The following is a 16,451-nucleotide window of genomic DNA, read 5'->3' as shown; positions in this document are numbered from 1 at the left end:
TCATTTCCATCCTGAATCATAATATGTTCTGTTATTTCACTCAATGGCTCATTGAAAACATCATAATATTGCAAAGCATTTTATGCCTGCAGGTTCATAAATGCATGAACTGCTGCAAAAAAAAAAAGATGAAACAATAAAAGGAGGGTTGTTTCTGCATCCAGAACAAGTTGTGTATTCTGTACAGAAAATCAGAACCAGCTGTGCATTGCCAGTGCATAAGGTCTGTTCCCTTATCCTCTCTCCAACAAACAATTAAGACACTGTAATTTGTTTCCCAATCTCGATGAGAAACTTTCCATTACTTTGTCTTCAAACACATGCAAATTCATTCTGCTAGCTAGAAGCAAACAACAAATCACCATTTCAACCTGCTTTTCCTGGGATGGCCACTACAAAGTGCTTTTAATGACTGGGGTGAAAAAATTAAGTATGCATGGAGAAGAATCAAAACAAAAAGTTAATACGCTTTTGCTGGCAAGATGTTTACTTAACACAATTCACCAAGAAAGTCAAGTTATGGCCACATGCTATCTGATAAAATGCATCACAATTAACTGACCACCTTCCACCTGTTTACATCCTTTACTATTTAGTAAGCCAATTCCTGCAAAACAAAATAGCTCAAATCAAATTATATAAACAAATGTAACAGTCTCAAAACTTAACCTGGACTTGAATTGCAAAAAGTCTACCTGAGCTGTCGGATCCTCCTTCAGGGCTCCCACTGGAATACATTGTGGCCAGCTTGCCATCCAAGATAAATCTGAACCATCCATTACTACCATTAGATAGCTCCAGGGCTGCAGCATCACTCCAGATATACAGGCAGTCCCTTCCCCTAATGATTGACCAGTCTCTCCAGTGGTACGGTTTACCCTGCTGCAGTTCTTTAGCATCCTCCTGTGGTTCATCCTCCTGTAATAACATTGTATTAAGCAACAAGAACCAAAACAAAACAAAACAAAACAAAAAAAAAAAAAAAAAAAAAAAAAACCCAAACAAAAAAAAAATCTCCAATCCATTTAAAAAGAGGGGAAAAAAACCCAAACAAACAAACCAACCACAGATAGTTTTAAAAGGAGGAGATTCTCTCTCTTTAGGAGAGCAGAATTATTCAAACCAAAAGTGCAGGAACTATACTACTTCTGCCTGTAAAACATATCCTTAAAAATATTCTTTAATAGAATCAGATACTTAGAAGTTTCCTTTCACATACAGCTTTATCTACTCAACAATAGCAATGGCCTACTGCCTGCAACATCCACCTCTCTTCAAAACTTGAATTGTGAGAGAAGAATCACAAAATTATTGAGGCTGGAAGAAACCTCTGGAGGCCATCTAGTCCAAACCCCTACTCAGCCAGGGCCACATATGACTGGTTATCTAGGACCATGTCCATATGACTTTTAATATCTAACCACAAAAATACAAAACCAGCGCCCCTCAAGAAACCCCAGACAACCCAAACCCCACAGTAAAAAAGTTTAACTACACACTTAAGATTTAACTATAAATTTAATTGAATTGGTAACAGAAGAAGTCTGTTATCCATTCAGTTCATCTGACTGGCAATAAGACTTGGAAACTGATAAATAACTTCAATATGCACTTACAGCTTTTCTTAAGCAGAAAATTATTTTCTTTTTCATATATTTAACAGCTACATTTTAAACATCTCCAAATATTTAATGCATGGACATCAAAAGAGATACACTTCTGACACAAACACTTTAGGAAGGATTCATTTTGTTTACCAGTCACTTTCCAAACACTAGGCAAAACTAAGCACCAAATAACTTGACCACAAGGAAGTATGAATAGGAAAACTCAGTATATAATGCTTATTTTATACCACTTTTTTTAATAGCTTTCTTCTCTACCTTCATTTTCTGTTAACATATTATTAATTTAATATCCTAACTCCCTTGCCCTGGCCATTTTTGTATCAATGAACACTTTACTAGAAGCGGCAGTTTTACAGTAACAAATAAAGCAAATAATTCCATACACTTACCTTCTCAGGTTTAGACTCCTCTTCATTTTCATCATCAGATGATGGCCCCGCCAAAGTTGACACTTTACTAATCACACCAAGTCTAGCCAGTTGGTCTAGAAAAAGATCACCACCTTTATCCACTAAATCCCTTATGATTTGCAAGGCTAACAAATGGCCATCATCATCATCCTGTAATACATTGGGATGAAAAGAAAATAACAAAGGAGATCTTGTTACTTTACACCCTGAATTGCACATGTGGTCACAGATGGACACTGTAAACGTTTTAGGGTTAGTTATTAACAAATACATGGAATCAATCAGCATAACTCCCTTTTTTGTTGTACTAGTTTCATAAAGGATAACATTTTCATTCTTCCTACCTCTTGATCAAGCACTGTAGCTGTTATCTCAACCAGTATTGTGGGCAGGTTGTGGCCAGCATCAGAGTCACAAACCTCTTTCAGCAGCGCCTCAGAACAAAAATGTATCATTTTTCTAATGAGTGCAAGACTTGCTTTCCTGTAAAAAATCATAGGGAAAAAAAAAAAGTTCTTACAGTGATAAAGCAAGCAATAATCAAAGCAACAAAAAGGTTCAAGATAAGACTTCTTTTGTACTCTATTTGTGCATGCCTTCAAAACACAAGAAATGTAATCTGTTTCAGTTCTTGGATTAGTTACACTTACTAAATTCTGGATTATCTTTAAGAATAATGCACCTCTGGTATTTTTTGATTCGACAGCACTATCAGTCTGACATACATTTTTCTCCTCAACCCTTTACCAGGTAAACCTTCTACATCCTGTCTTTATCCACTTTTAGTGCTGGCAATTCACTTCTGCACACTTTGTCACCCTTAGAGGTATTCAGCCTTTCATTGTAGTCATATATTTCCTATATATGGGAAAGATCCCTTTAACTTTTAACTCTAAAAATACTATTAGATCATTCAGCTTCCCACACTAAGAACCATAATTAATATGAAAACAAATCACTCCTGTAGGGTTATAGATTAATTTCTTTGACTAATTTCCAAAAGTTTGATTCATTAAGATAACTTTCAAGTAGAGAGCCAACTTCTTCTTTGCACAATCTGCAACAACAATTAATCATGCATAGACTGTTAACATAGTTTCTTATTTCTTTTATTTAAAATGACCTAGTTTAAGCTTTCTATCATCAGCTCATGAGGAGTCTGTCTCCACTAGAGGCCTTTTTATCTTGCATTTTCACCCAAAGTACCTGTAAACACTGGGAACATAAATAAGAGATTGGAATAAATTTCATGTTTGTGGTATAAAAGGCTAAGAGGTTATGATCAGATGCAACTTATAACAACCAGTTGGAATAATGTTTGTGGTATAAAAGGCTAAGAGGTTATGATCAGATGCAACTCTATCACAACCATTATGCCATGCGCAGTATGCCCTTCTAAGTAATAAATTAGACTACATTTCTGCAATTCAACAGAAATAGAAGCAGCATCTTGTCCAGTTAATACACTGTTAAGTAAGTCTCCTAAAACCTTATAAAATAGCTTTTTCTAGTCTTGCTGATTTTTCAATGAATGCATCTTGATATTATTTTATTAGTTTTCCTCTACTAAATTACAGCTTTCATTAGAGTGGCTACAAACAACTGTAACCACACCCTGATGCACAGTGTATACAACATACTGTATGAACATAGCATTCTTTCATCATGCTGCTAGAGTCAAGAGTATGCTCTGCTCTCCCATGACTAACCAGGTTTTTTTCCAACACAGCACTTCACCAGAAAGAAAAAAATGCTGCTGAAAGTGCTAAGTAAAAATCACTCTTGGAACCCTTTCCAAACAATCACTTCTATTCAAATACATTTTGTCACTAGCATTACTTAAACTTTCAGTTTGGCTTTTTTAAGCATGCATTAAGAAATTGTCCCTCATGATAATATTACCTTATTGAAGGCAACATAGTTTGTTGAAATGTTTGTGCAAACACAGGCAACAGTCTTTTCAAGTATATGGGTGCCATTTCTGGATCTCCTTTGGGTTCATTACATTCTTCCTCATCCTTGTTTGCATCTTTCTTTTTCTTCTCATCCCCTTTGTTGACAGGACACATCCAATCCCCTGGAAAATTTTTTTCCCCAACACATTCAAATGCCAAAGTCAACAAAGCAAACAATATCCCCTTCTAAACATCCAGGTTTTGTTTACTAACATCCAAGTACCTGAACATGAACATGCATTCCTACAAATATAAAATTTACACATGCATGACTTCTTGAATAAAAGTATTTAATAGCAAGTATCACCTGTGGCACCAGTATTCTCAGGAACAGGGAAAGTTCAGTTCCCATGGAGAAAGGATACCAGAGAAGCCACCAAGGCTGACAAGCTCTGAATCCACAACAAAACCCAGCCTAGCCTGATTCCACAGCTAAAGAGCAGAACAACTGACACTGCTCATGCCTGCTCAGCTATTTTTTTGGTAATTCCCCTCACTTAATAACATCTTAAAATACTAATGCTTTTATGCATACTTCATGGGTTAAGGAAGATAGGTCACAATTTGTTTTTTAATAACCTTAATAGAGTAAAATTCTTGTAACTGCATAACTTAACACATATCAGCATTTCTACTATAGCAAGTGTTATGGATTTAAATATTGCACTCACCTGGAGACTGAAGAATAGCTACTACTTCACTGTGCCCCCTTTCCCGAGCTTTATCCAGAGGAGTTTTCCCATCTTCATCTCTCAAATCAGGATTTGCACCATGTCGTAAGAGAGTCTAAGAATAAATATTTTTATGTATGAAAAAAAATTGCATTTCTTCTTCCAAAGTAGCAAATGTGCTTTTTGTACATCACTCCTACAGTGTTCTTATGCTTTAAGTATTCTGTATTTTTTATATCTGTAGAGCTAATATAAACTACTTTTATTCATTACTGCTGTACTGCCCTATAATGAAAAATCTGTGTCTTGATAAATACTGTAAAGAACATGTAAATATTTAAGAGTGCACATGTCCAGCATATTGCATTGAAGATATTTTGAAGAGAACAAGATGAAAAGTCAGCGGCTTTTTAAGGGTTAGTTTAAATCATACCTTTGCTACCTGAGGTCTTCCAAAACATGCTGCATAATGTAATGAGGATGACCTCTGACCTCTGTTAACATCAGCACCCCTTTCACAGAGGAATTCTACCTGTTAGATAAGAAAAAGGAAAACAGTCTTTATCTTCCTTTACATAAATAATGCAACTTCTTAAGGGTCTATAAATCTAATTTACCATTTCCTGAGTTCCAAAAGCTGAGGCCCAGTTTAAAAGAGTTTGTCCTACATCATCCATAAAATTTACTTCAAAAGCTGAAAGATAAAATTAAATAAAATAGTTAAAGTTCCCACAACCATAAACTAAAGTTCAACAGTATTCTTTAAAGAAAAATAAGGTCTTAAAAATTAAGTGTCCTCAGTAATTCTGGAGAAGCATTTATACTCCTAATTGCAATAAAAAAAGGTGGCATAGGTATGATTACTAACAACACTGTTGAGTATGTAACAAAGTAAGCCAACTTGTATATAATGAATTTCAATTAACTACTTCAGCATTTGTTATGACATCTCAGATTATAAAAATCAAAGCTAAAGCAAGCATTTCATATTCTTTTTTTGGGTATTTTTCCTTACCTCCTGTGTCAATTGCATCTATCAGTGCATCAGTATCCTTACTGCGGATGCAATCTATCAGTTGCCGATGAGAACGTTCCCCAGAACTATCCAGTCTTCGCAGTCCTGGGATTCTGCCTGTAGATCCAGCACTAGATTTTGGCAGGGCTTTTCTGCCTTCGAACAGTAGCACCAAAAGAAGATCTACTAACCGCATGGTGTCCAGCACACATCTCTCATCACCCTGCAACGCACTTTCTATAGAATCTGGAAGTTCAGATCTTAGGAGATCCTGGAAATAATTAAAAGTCTGAACAATAAAAAATATACAGGGCTTTAGAAAACACTATCAGAATTGGGTTTCATTTCCATATGAAATGTTTCCTTTTTCCCCCTCTTTAAAAGCATCTTACATGTACGTATGTGTGCACATATATATATAAAAAAATAAGATTTATAAATATGTATATGTATATCTATCTATAAAATACCAACATAAATCTTGCATATATTGAAGTATACAAAGGGAAAAGCCCCATGAAAACAAAAAGCTGTAACATAAAAGGATTTCTTACATGTGTTACTACTGGAGAGCCTCTACACAGGGTTGACAACAGGCTTACAATAGTTGACACCTGATTACTTAATTTAGAGTCTGCAGCTGTAGATGGTGCTCCAGTGCTACTCCGTCCAGGTTTGCAAGCTGAAGATGGTCCTGAGGCTGTCCCACCAGCAGCTGCCATGCGAGATAACAACTCCTCAGTTAATCCATGTTTAGCTAACGGGGCCGGGTCAACTCCACGCCGTGTGAATCTGTCAGCTAATGAAGCAAAGCATCTCAAAGCTCCATCTGAAACCTAAGAAAGACGTGCAAGAAAAACTGATGAAATATCTTTTATTTAAGGTAAGAAAGTGCTAAGGGGATATCCATAAGAATACAGACCACATAAAAGAACTTGATTTTCCCATAGAGCTTGATTATTCAAGTTATATTTAAAGGTCTACATATTTCTCTTAAGCACAAAAAAGTTTTCAATTGGACCAAACCTAAAAATAGGACAAACTGGGAAAAGGAAATTTTAGTCTTGGATAATGCAGATTATCTACTAAGCACCTGACACAGCGACATGGTGATAATAAAATACAAACTTCCAAATTTAAGTATGTCACTAAAGGGAGGAAAAAAATCCAACCAACCAACTGCATACAAAAACCCCAGTGACACGGTGGAAACAAGGCTTACTGGTGATCCTATTAACAATCCAGCAAAAAATACTGCTGGACAACTGCCCAGAAAAGGATCCAACATCTTTTCATGTCAATACTGAAAATAAAGGAAGGTTTTGCATTTAACATCTCTCTATCTATACACTAGAAGTGTCTCAGTCTTTCACATCAGGAGGTTTGCACTGGCCTATCGAGATAAGTTGCTTCAGGCACATTTGCCCTTAAAAATGGGCAATAGCAAACCAGACTGATGTCAAGAAAAACCCCCACAATACCTATTCTCTAACCAAACTCTGAATTGCTACAGCTCTTACTCCCTAAAATGTCAGCTCAGCAGTCCATTTTCAAAACACTGTCTGCTATCACAGAACAAGGACTTCAAGACAGCTACTCATCAACACACAGAACAAGACTAGAATATTAGCCAGACTTCAGGAAGACAAAAATCTTAAACCACCATTAAATTTCCAGACTTCTGGAATGGTCTGTACATGCCAAACATTCTCCATTATCAATACTCATTTGCACTGGAATTTTTTCTTTAATGTGCAATGGTCACTGTTCGCGTCTTCTGGCATCTTGCTCCAGTTCTTTGACAACACAGATAAACAATTCTGCCAATCTTAATTTAATTTGCAAATACTCCATAGATCTTTACCTTAACAGCTGTCAGAATTACACAAAAAAAAAATCACTTGTTTAACACACTGCATTAGCAGCATCAGCAAAAGAGTACTTGGAATGTACTTACAAAGCAAATGAGTACTTGGAAAGTATTTACATTTCTTCTCCCAAATTGCAAATCTAACACAAAGGCTAAAGATGCAAAATGATAGATAAACTGTTCTTGGGGGCATATTCATCCATCTAGTGGTGTTACTAACTGGCAGCCCACACAAAAAGTGACCAAACCCAACAGTGCGAAAGGACAAGGTAGGGAGCAACAAGCTTGAAAAGGCACATTACTGGACAAATTCATAATACACATCCAACATCCACTGTAATCCTGAGGCTTGTTTCGTGCATAACATATTTCTCAAGGATACCAGTAGAGATATATTTTCTATCATCTGGGTCCCATCTTAAGAATGCTTATCTTCAAGCTTAACTGCTGAACAATTAAATTAATTTGAACTCTCATTCACATCTCCAACAGCCCCAGCAACTGCTTTTCTCTAACACCTTATAAATTGGGAAACAGTTAAAATAGTACAGACTTAACGGTCTGAATTTCAAGATTACCTTGCCTCAGATTAGTGTACTAATAAAATTATTTAATGGCTAAAAAACATGTTAGCTTGCTCTGAAATGGCTAGTGTATGACAGCCCCCTGGAAATTTTTAAGATCTAAAATGTATTTTTAAAAAATTCTCACAGCCAGAGAGATTTAGTTTCCCAAATATGCTGTGTTTAATAAACCAGACTGGAGGCTGGATCAGTGCATGTAGAGAAAGGAATGAGGACAGAGGTCAGAGTGAAATGGGGACTCAGATTTGAGTATGGACAAAAAAGCCTGGCCAGGCTACAGCAAGAATTTGGCTAAATGGCTATTCCACAGCAATAGTATGACATACACAAAAGGACTGTACTAGCAGAAAGATAATTCCTCTGGGATTCATTGTCTAGATTTTACAAGGGCTGCTTCCTCAAGTTAGTAAAACTGAAATAAAGAAGTGGAGAAGCATTTTACTTGTATCATTTAAGCTGGCTTCCAGTGTAATACTTAGCATTAACTATGGATGTTTTTATTGCTTCTCTTAGTTTGGTAAAAGAAACACAAACCAAATTCATTTTTGCCTCTTACTTATGCTCAATTTTACAGTGATTGAGGTACATTCATAGAACAATAATTACTTCAGAAACTGCCTCAAAATGCACCAAAAAAACTTACAGGGTATTTTTCAAAACAGTTTTCAGAGATTAAATAAGACTATATTCAAACACCAGCACTTGGAGTCAAATATTAAGTAGTGCATTTATTCACTTAACATCACAACTATAAAGGAAACTGTCAAAATACCCAAATATAACAACTTCTATGTAAACATACAGTTAGAAAGGCTGTATAAAGTTACCTAGTCATTCCTTTATTAAACATAGTGAAAGTTAAATTCACAGCACATTGAGCCAACTATTACATTACCTGATGGTCTTCATGTTTTAATAAACTAGACAGTGATTCCACACAGATCTCTAATGAAGAATCCTGAGGCTCCATTTTGCCACAGAGTCTGGATACTACAGCCATAGCTGAATGCAAAGTATCTTTATGAACAAGGTGTCCACTGTCACGAATGAATGTCAGAACACAGTTCAACCCTCCAGCTTCAAACACAGCTCCTGACTCACGGGTACAGATTAATTCTAACACCTATGCCAAAAAGAAATTTAATTTGAATAAAGTACACACAGAAAGTCAGTTATTTATATCCATAGTCAGATATTTACATCCATCTACAGAACTGGTTAAGAAAATGAACAACAGAGGGGGGAAAATACTCTCTCTTCCTCAACACCCAGAAGGGGCCAAAGCCTCCAATACTTTACTAATTAGTAGTTACAGCTTTCTTCAAAAATATGGGAGCCAATACATTCCCCAAAGACAGGGTCATAACAGGTGCTCATGAAAACAGATAATTAACTCTCATCCTGGGAGAAACACACAACCGAGAGTTTTGAAATTTGTAAGAGCACCGTTTCCCCAGTGATGCACTTCTGAGTCAACTGGAAATAGTAAATAGGAAATACATGCATAAATTCTGATGTCATGGTAAACCAGCTATACGCTATCACATGTTCATGAGTTATTTGCGTCTCTTTAAATGAGAGATTGTAAGGGTCTTCTAAATTTCTCTAAAAACTTTACAAGGGTGCAGGGGATCTGTATCTAGTGCTATCGAAGAGCTAGTAGACAATTTTTTTTACACCAGGTAATCTATCAGTATCTGGAGGAATTCTTCATTTCTTTGATAGCATAAAAATAGCCTTTGGCATTCCACTAGCACTCTAGTCATACAAGATAAACAAGGAATTTCTTCTAATATTTTTTGTTTCCTTTTCTATATATTTTTTTAAGAAAATTGAGCTATGGAGAGCACCTGACAGCAAGGATAGAGGCTGACAGTAAGGATAAGTAGTAGCGTCACCATCTACACTTTTGTCATAGTCTATATTTTTGCATCACGTTTTAATAAAAAAATAGGATTGGAATATGAGGATGCTCTTTGGAAACACCAAATTATCCAACTCCCTCTTAAAAACAAGAGGTTCTTAAGTATACTTACCTTCACACATTGCTCAGCCAAATCTCTGCTCGTTCTGTTGTTAAGTTCAACAACTACTAAACGATTACAAAGTGCTTTGATAGCTCCATCCACTCCCACAATCCTACGGGTGCATTCAGCTGACACATCCAGGTAATAAGTTATGGCACGAGCTGTTACTTCCAGTACATTGTCTGGAGCACTTTCATCAAGAAAAATTTTGCACAGTGCTGGCAAAAAAGTTCGAGGAGGGCATCTGCAGGAAAAAAAACCACAACACATTACTATGTTGTGCATACTTCTCCACAGTAAGCAATTTCATACGCTTCCACATTAACACTTGCCATGCATGCATCATTTGCTCAACTAGTTTAGAGTTGGTTCAGAACATTCATTTAGAACATTACATCTCATACATGCATGAAAATTCAAATACGTAATCTGAAAAGATGATGCTTTAAGAATCCAGAAGAAAAAGATACTCTTGAAATTTTACAGTCATGCAGGGGAAAAAAAATTATCTTGTTGGGATTTTTTGCTAATTTCTGTCACCAAACAGAATGCATGTTTTCTTAAAAGTGCTTCAAGGTTCATGATGATTAATAGCTACTTAATCATGAAATTTCATATACAAAGACTAAAGATTTTGGGTTCAATACACAATTTGATTTTGAGTGGTCCTTCTTCCCTATGTTATTTCCCTTGTCTTTTTATCCTATTTCAGTCTCCTCTTCTCCCTCATTATTTCCCCCTAATCACACTGAGAACATATTTAATTAAGGAAGCTTGCATCTATTGCATTTTCACTCCATATCCATGTCTCAGTAGCCTCTGTCTCTCCTCTTAATTGTTAGCCTCATTTCCATATGCAAGAATGGTGAAGAATATTCCCAAAACTTCAATACAAAAAAAGCAAGCTGCAATGGTCCTCCTTCTATTCCTCTGACATTACAGACTATTATAAACTGAAATAATACTTACCATTTTTAGAACAGCCGTGGCTAAGACTGATTTTACTCAAAAGTTCTAAGACATGGAGCTATTATTTTAAATTGATTTATCTTCCAGCAGCATATTTAGCAAAACTTAGCATTATGATGGCTCACCACAGTGGCAAAACACTTACAAGGTGATGGTGGGGAATGAGTGAAGGGGATATATGCTGTAACAGTAGTCAAAATAGCTGGATACCTCAATCAGACCAGACTAAATCTACAGGAAGCAAATATTGCAACTTTTCCTGCAGTAGTCAAAATAGCTGGATACCTCAACCCTAGATGTAGGAGACCAGACTAAATCTACAGGAAGCAAATATTGCAACTTTTCCTTCAAGTAGGGCTTTGGTTTTGAAAAAGATAGCTTAAAACTTTTCTAAATCCAAAAAAGAAAGAATAACAACATATTTTTTAATCTGGAAGACAGGTGAAGTACTTGTTAATGAATCATTCTGAAGACTCAGAGGTCATTCAGTATCCCATCTGGTATGCAATGACTCACACAAAGACACCAAATCCTGGGACAGCAAAATGCTACTTTTCCTTCAAGATCTTACCATGCTTTGTGAAGTAACTAACAGTGCTGCCTGACAAATAAATACATTACCCAACAATACTTAATGACAAATTAATAAGTGAATCTTCAATAAAGCTCAATCACATATTAAAACTTATATTGACCTATCCAGCCTATATTGTCTGCTACTCTTAAGAAATTTGTTATTTAACTCTACATCTTTAAGGAGGGTTTATACAGAAACTTTGCATTTTAGACATTATCCACTGGGAGAAAAAAAGGGTCTGAAATTTGTACTCATTATTAGATGGCCACCATACGATGACACAAGAAGCATTTTGGTACATAAATTTTGAAGCAGACAATGTATTCAAGGGTTTTGGTACTGGATCTTTTATACTGAATTTTATACACCAGGCCAATCACTAAAACATTGCTATGAACGAGGTTCTTCAAACTATATTGTAATTTAAAAAAACAATAAACACAAATCTTAAAAAGCCCCAAACAAACCAAACCCACACACATATTACCAAGTGGAAGGTCATGAGCTCCACTGTCTATTTTAATACGAGCAAGAGTAGTACACCATTTTTCTTAGATGGCCACACAGCTGCAGAAAGTTAAAAGCCATACTTAGCAAATCTAAAACCTACATGTTTTTCTATGATTTAACAGAAGCACAACACAAAAGAAACACAGCTGCATTTTTTCAAATGAAAGTAAAGAATTAAAATTCCATCACCTATCCACCAGAGCCAATTACCCAGCAGACACAGTAAAATACTAAGTTACTAAGAGCATATCACTTATAATGAATTCTTTGTCAGCACACAAATGCCAGTGCACTGTATCAGCAATGCTGTCCTTAAAAAAGCACAGCTCTCTAGCCCAAACTTAAGGGTTGAGGCTGTTTTAAAATTACCTTTTTGCCAGAACCTCCAGCTACACTAATCAGAAACCACTTTTTCAATCAGCAGGTACAGAACAATCTCCACTTGCTGTCAGTACCTTTGTTTTCTGACTTACAGGAATGATTTCCAGTCTCCTCATAAGAAAACCAGGCTTCATCACAAAATCACAGAATAGCCTGGGTTGGAAGGGACCTCATGGGTAGGGACACTTCACTAGACCTGGTTGCTCAGAGCTCCACCCAAACTTGCCTTGAACACTTCCAAGGATGGGGCATCCACAGCTTCTCTGGGCAACTGTATTGGGTTTGTGTGACCAGGTTTTGGTAGTAGAGGGAGCTACAAGGGTGACTTCTGTGAGCTGACAGAAGCTTCCCCCATGTCCTGCAGAGCCAATGCCAGGTGGCTCCAGGATGGACCTGCTGCTCACCAAGGCTGAGTCAACCAGGAATGGTGGCAACACCTCTGTGATAACGTATTTAAGAAAAAAAAAAAAAAAAAGTCATTGCATAGATGTAATTGTGGCCAGAGAAGAGCAGGGTGAGAGTACGTGAGGTGAACAGCTCTGCAGACACCAAGGTGGAGAAGGGGCAGGAAGAATTGGAGCTGAGATTCCCCTGCAGCCCATGGAGAACCACAGGGATGCAGAGATCCAGCTGCAGCCCATGGAGGAGACCCAAACTGGAGCAGATGGATGCCCAAGAGAAGGTTGTCAACCCAGGGAGCCCACACTCGAGCATGCTGTGCCTGAAGGACTGCAGCCCAAGGAAGAGTGACTCACATTGCAGCAGTTTGTGGAGAACTGTTGCCCATGGGATGGACTCACGTTGAAGGTGTTCCTGGAGGAATGGTATCTATGAGAGGAAACCCACACTGGAACAGGGGAAGGACTCCTCTTCCTGAGCAGCAGCAGGAACAATGAGTGATGAACTGACTGTAACACCCATTCCCCATCTCCCTTCACTACTGCTGCGGCAGGAAGTAGACTTGGAAGGAAGAAGGGGTAGGGGAGAAGGTGTTTTTAAGATTTGTTCCTGAAGGAATGGTATCTATGAGAGGAACCCCACACTGGAGCAGGGGAAGGACTCCTCTTCCTGGGCAGCAGCAGAAACAATGAGTGATGAACTGACTGTAACACCCATTCCCCATCTCCCTTCACTACTGCTGCGGCAGGAAGTAGAGACTTGGAAGGAAGAAAGGGTAGGGGAGAAGGTCTTTTTAAGATTTATTTTATATATCATTATTCTATTTTGATTTTGTTAGTAATAAATTCAGTTAATATCCCAATTCAACTTTGATTTGCCTATGACAGTATTTAATGAGTGATCTCTCTCCCCCACCTTATCTAAAACCATGAACACTTGATCATACTATCTCTCTCCTGTCAACCCAAGTGTAGCACCAGTACCCAGTCTTGTTAAAACTCATGAGAATTCCATGTACACACTTCTCAACCTTGTTCATTCCCCTGAAGGGTATCCAACCTTCAGGTTTGTCACCCACACCACTCAGCTTGGTGCCATCTGCAAACTTGCTGAGGGCACACTCAATCTCTCTATGTCATTAACGGTGATATTATGTAACACTGGTCCCAAAACAGATCGCTGAGGGACACCACTTGCCACTGATGTTCATCAGGACTCTGAGCAATTACCCTTCAGCCCTCAAATCTGCACTAAACAATGACATGGACCTCCTGTGGTTGAAACCATATGCATCAGCTCTTGTCTCAGGGAGAAGAATGTGCCTGTGTGAGTAGTGCCAGAGAAAGAACAAACAGGACTTGGTGGGAACACCAGCCCCACAAGATGAGGTACAACATGATCAGAGCCATATAGCAAATGCCCAAAGTACACCTCTCTCTTCTGTTGAGGCAGCTCCACTGGGGATTTCTCTGTGCAGGCATTCGATCAATAAAAAGAGAAAAAAAGTGTTGCTTTATTTCAGTGGATGATCTTTATACCTCAAAACTGTGAAAATGGGTTTTCAGAGTAGCCCTTAAGTCTTCAATCAATCCAATCCTAAGCAAAGGCATTAAAGCATAAGCAAAGGCAGCAGAGGGAAGAGAAATCCCCTGCTTACCTGGAAGCAATACTAGCAAACAGGCCAAGCACAGCACCTTCTCAGGACCAGCCCCTCTTTTTAATGAAGCACCAAGTAAGCAAATACAGTCAACACCAGCAGGAACCAAAGAGTGAATCACACAAATAGTTATGTATGCATCACTATTACACCATAATTCCAAGGTAACTCCTTACTGGTTTACTTAGGCAGTCCAGAACAGATTAAAAGGATGTAAAACTGCTTCAAATATTGGCTGAGGAATATTAGGACCCTACAGACCTTATTTCTGTTCCAACTAAGACTATGCTCAGAACTAAAATGTGTTTTGACAGGTAGTAAAACAAAGCATTCCGGAGTGTCCATAACACAGACACAGGCTGAACATTGGACTCATCTTTAGGAAACAGTCTACATGAGAAAAACAAGGCTGTCAAAACTTCCTGGGACATAAGGGAAACTGAGATCAAAGCTACAGCTCTGAATGAACTGATGTGACAGGATAGCAACCAATGGTCACCTTTTAGTACACTTCCATCTACTGAAAAATGATGCTTTTGATTTCCAAGAGAAAAATACACCCATAAACCTGCCATTACTGCAAGCATCAACACACACCAAGGAAAAGAAAAGATAAGTATATAATTTCTAAACCATCCCAGTATCAAAACCAGGTTCACACATTGCTTTTATCCACACCATATATTAACTAAAAGCAGTATCTCAGAAAATCTCTGGAAAAAAAAGAAACTATGACAGAAAAATTCCTAAAGCTGTAGGTGAAGAATCACCGTTCACAATTACCTATTTGCAGTGAAACTAGCAAAAAGATGGCAAGTTTTTTTTTAATACAGAAAAAGCTATCCTTTAATTGTGTTTATTCTTTCAAATCAGAAAATAATGGCAAAAAAGTACCTCTGAAGTTCAGGTTTATATTTAGGCCCTTTTTCTAGTAAACATGAAAACGAAAGGAAAATCTTTTTACATTTTTATTTCTAGGGAGCTGTATTAATACCACTTTGGGCACTTCCTAAAGTGCTTCAAATGTGTATTTTAGAAGAGTGATTAGGGACTACTTAGTGAATTAATGAGGTCACTCTGTGTTACTCCTTAGTGAAAGACCGACTTCAAGTTAATGAGGTCACTCTACAACCCACACTAGAACTCTTGCTAATTACTTCAAATCTTGCAGCTCTCAATGTCCGCCCAACTTGATTCTTGTACTTCCAGGAGAAGAGCTGCTGTCATCTTCCAAGTTTTCCACCCACCATGTTTCAAAGATCTTGCTGAAAGATAGGTGTCCAAAACAGGCAATATTCTTTATCAATATTTCCCATCTATATTATGATCCATTAAGATTAGGTTGCTAGAGCATTCTCTGTTTCCTGTACTGACATCAAGAATTAAAACACATTAAAAAGTGCTGATCCTGTATAATTTAAATATAGTCATACTTTCTGTGTTAAAATGAGTTATTAGGTTGTAAAAAGCATAAAACTTAAATTCTTTAATATGCATTCTTTCTCTGCAAAAATATACTTGATCTAAAAATATTTTCTAAATAATCATAATCATCTTGATGTCAAGAAAGTCTAAGAAAATTTGTCAGTAAATTACATTACTACCGAATTTACAGCACTATAATCAGCATAACTCCATATGCTGACACACTTCTGAACATTTACACACACACCCACCTCTTTAGGAACAGAAATATCCATACAGATATAAAATTCTTAAATAGCTACAGCAGTAAGCTCCTGCCAGTGCTAATCCTTTAAACTCTAATGACGTGACTCAGCTGATTTTACAGCTTGCC

General features: G+C 37.3%; 1 protein-coding gene across 11 annotated transcripts in view; it reads right to left on the bottom strand.

The window, feature by feature from the left end:
* The window catches only part of HECTD1 (HECT domain E3 ubiquitin protein ligase 1), a 60,845-nt gene that overhangs the window by 33,895 nt on the left and 10,499 nt on the right, over positions 1-16,451 (bottom strand). For 4 of the 11 annotated variants that reach the window (XM_039705314.1, XM_039705322.1, XM_039705324.1 and 1 more), the window contains exons 3-14: positions 10,170-10,404; positions 9,029-9,256; positions 6,234-6,515; positions 5,680-5,968; positions 5,282-5,358; positions 5,098-5,196; positions 4,665-4,779; positions 3,941-4,115; positions 2,383-2,521; positions 2,018-2,188; positions 696-918; positions 563-607 (exon numbers count right to left, since the gene is read on the bottom strand). In XM_039705314.1, the coding sequence (XP_039561248.1) occupies positions 563-607; positions 696-918; positions 2,018-2,188; positions 2,383-2,521; positions 3,941-4,115; positions 4,665-4,779; positions 5,098-5,196; positions 5,282-5,358; positions 5,680-5,968; positions 6,234-6,515; positions 9,029-9,256; positions 10,170-10,404 (2,078 nt within the window). The remainder of the gene's footprint in view (positions 1-562; positions 608-695; positions 919-2,017; positions 2,189-2,382; positions 2,522-3,940; positions 4,116-4,664; positions 4,780-5,097; positions 5,197-5,281; positions 5,359-5,679; positions 5,969-6,233; positions 6,516-9,028; positions 9,257-10,169; positions 10,405-16,451) is intronic. The other 7 variants (XM_039705317.1, XM_039705318.1, XM_039705323.1 and 4 more) reach the window with 4 other exon arrangements.

Source organism: Passer montanus, unplaced genomic scaffold (assembly GCF_014805655.1).
Source record: "Passer montanus isolate IOZ18808 unplaced genomic scaffold, ASM1480565v1 scaffold18, whole genome shotgun sequence".
NCBI lineage: Eukaryota > Metazoa > Chordata > Aves > Passeriformes > Passeridae > Passer > Passer montanus.
This window is presented reverse-complemented; position numbering and strand designations above follow the sequence as displayed.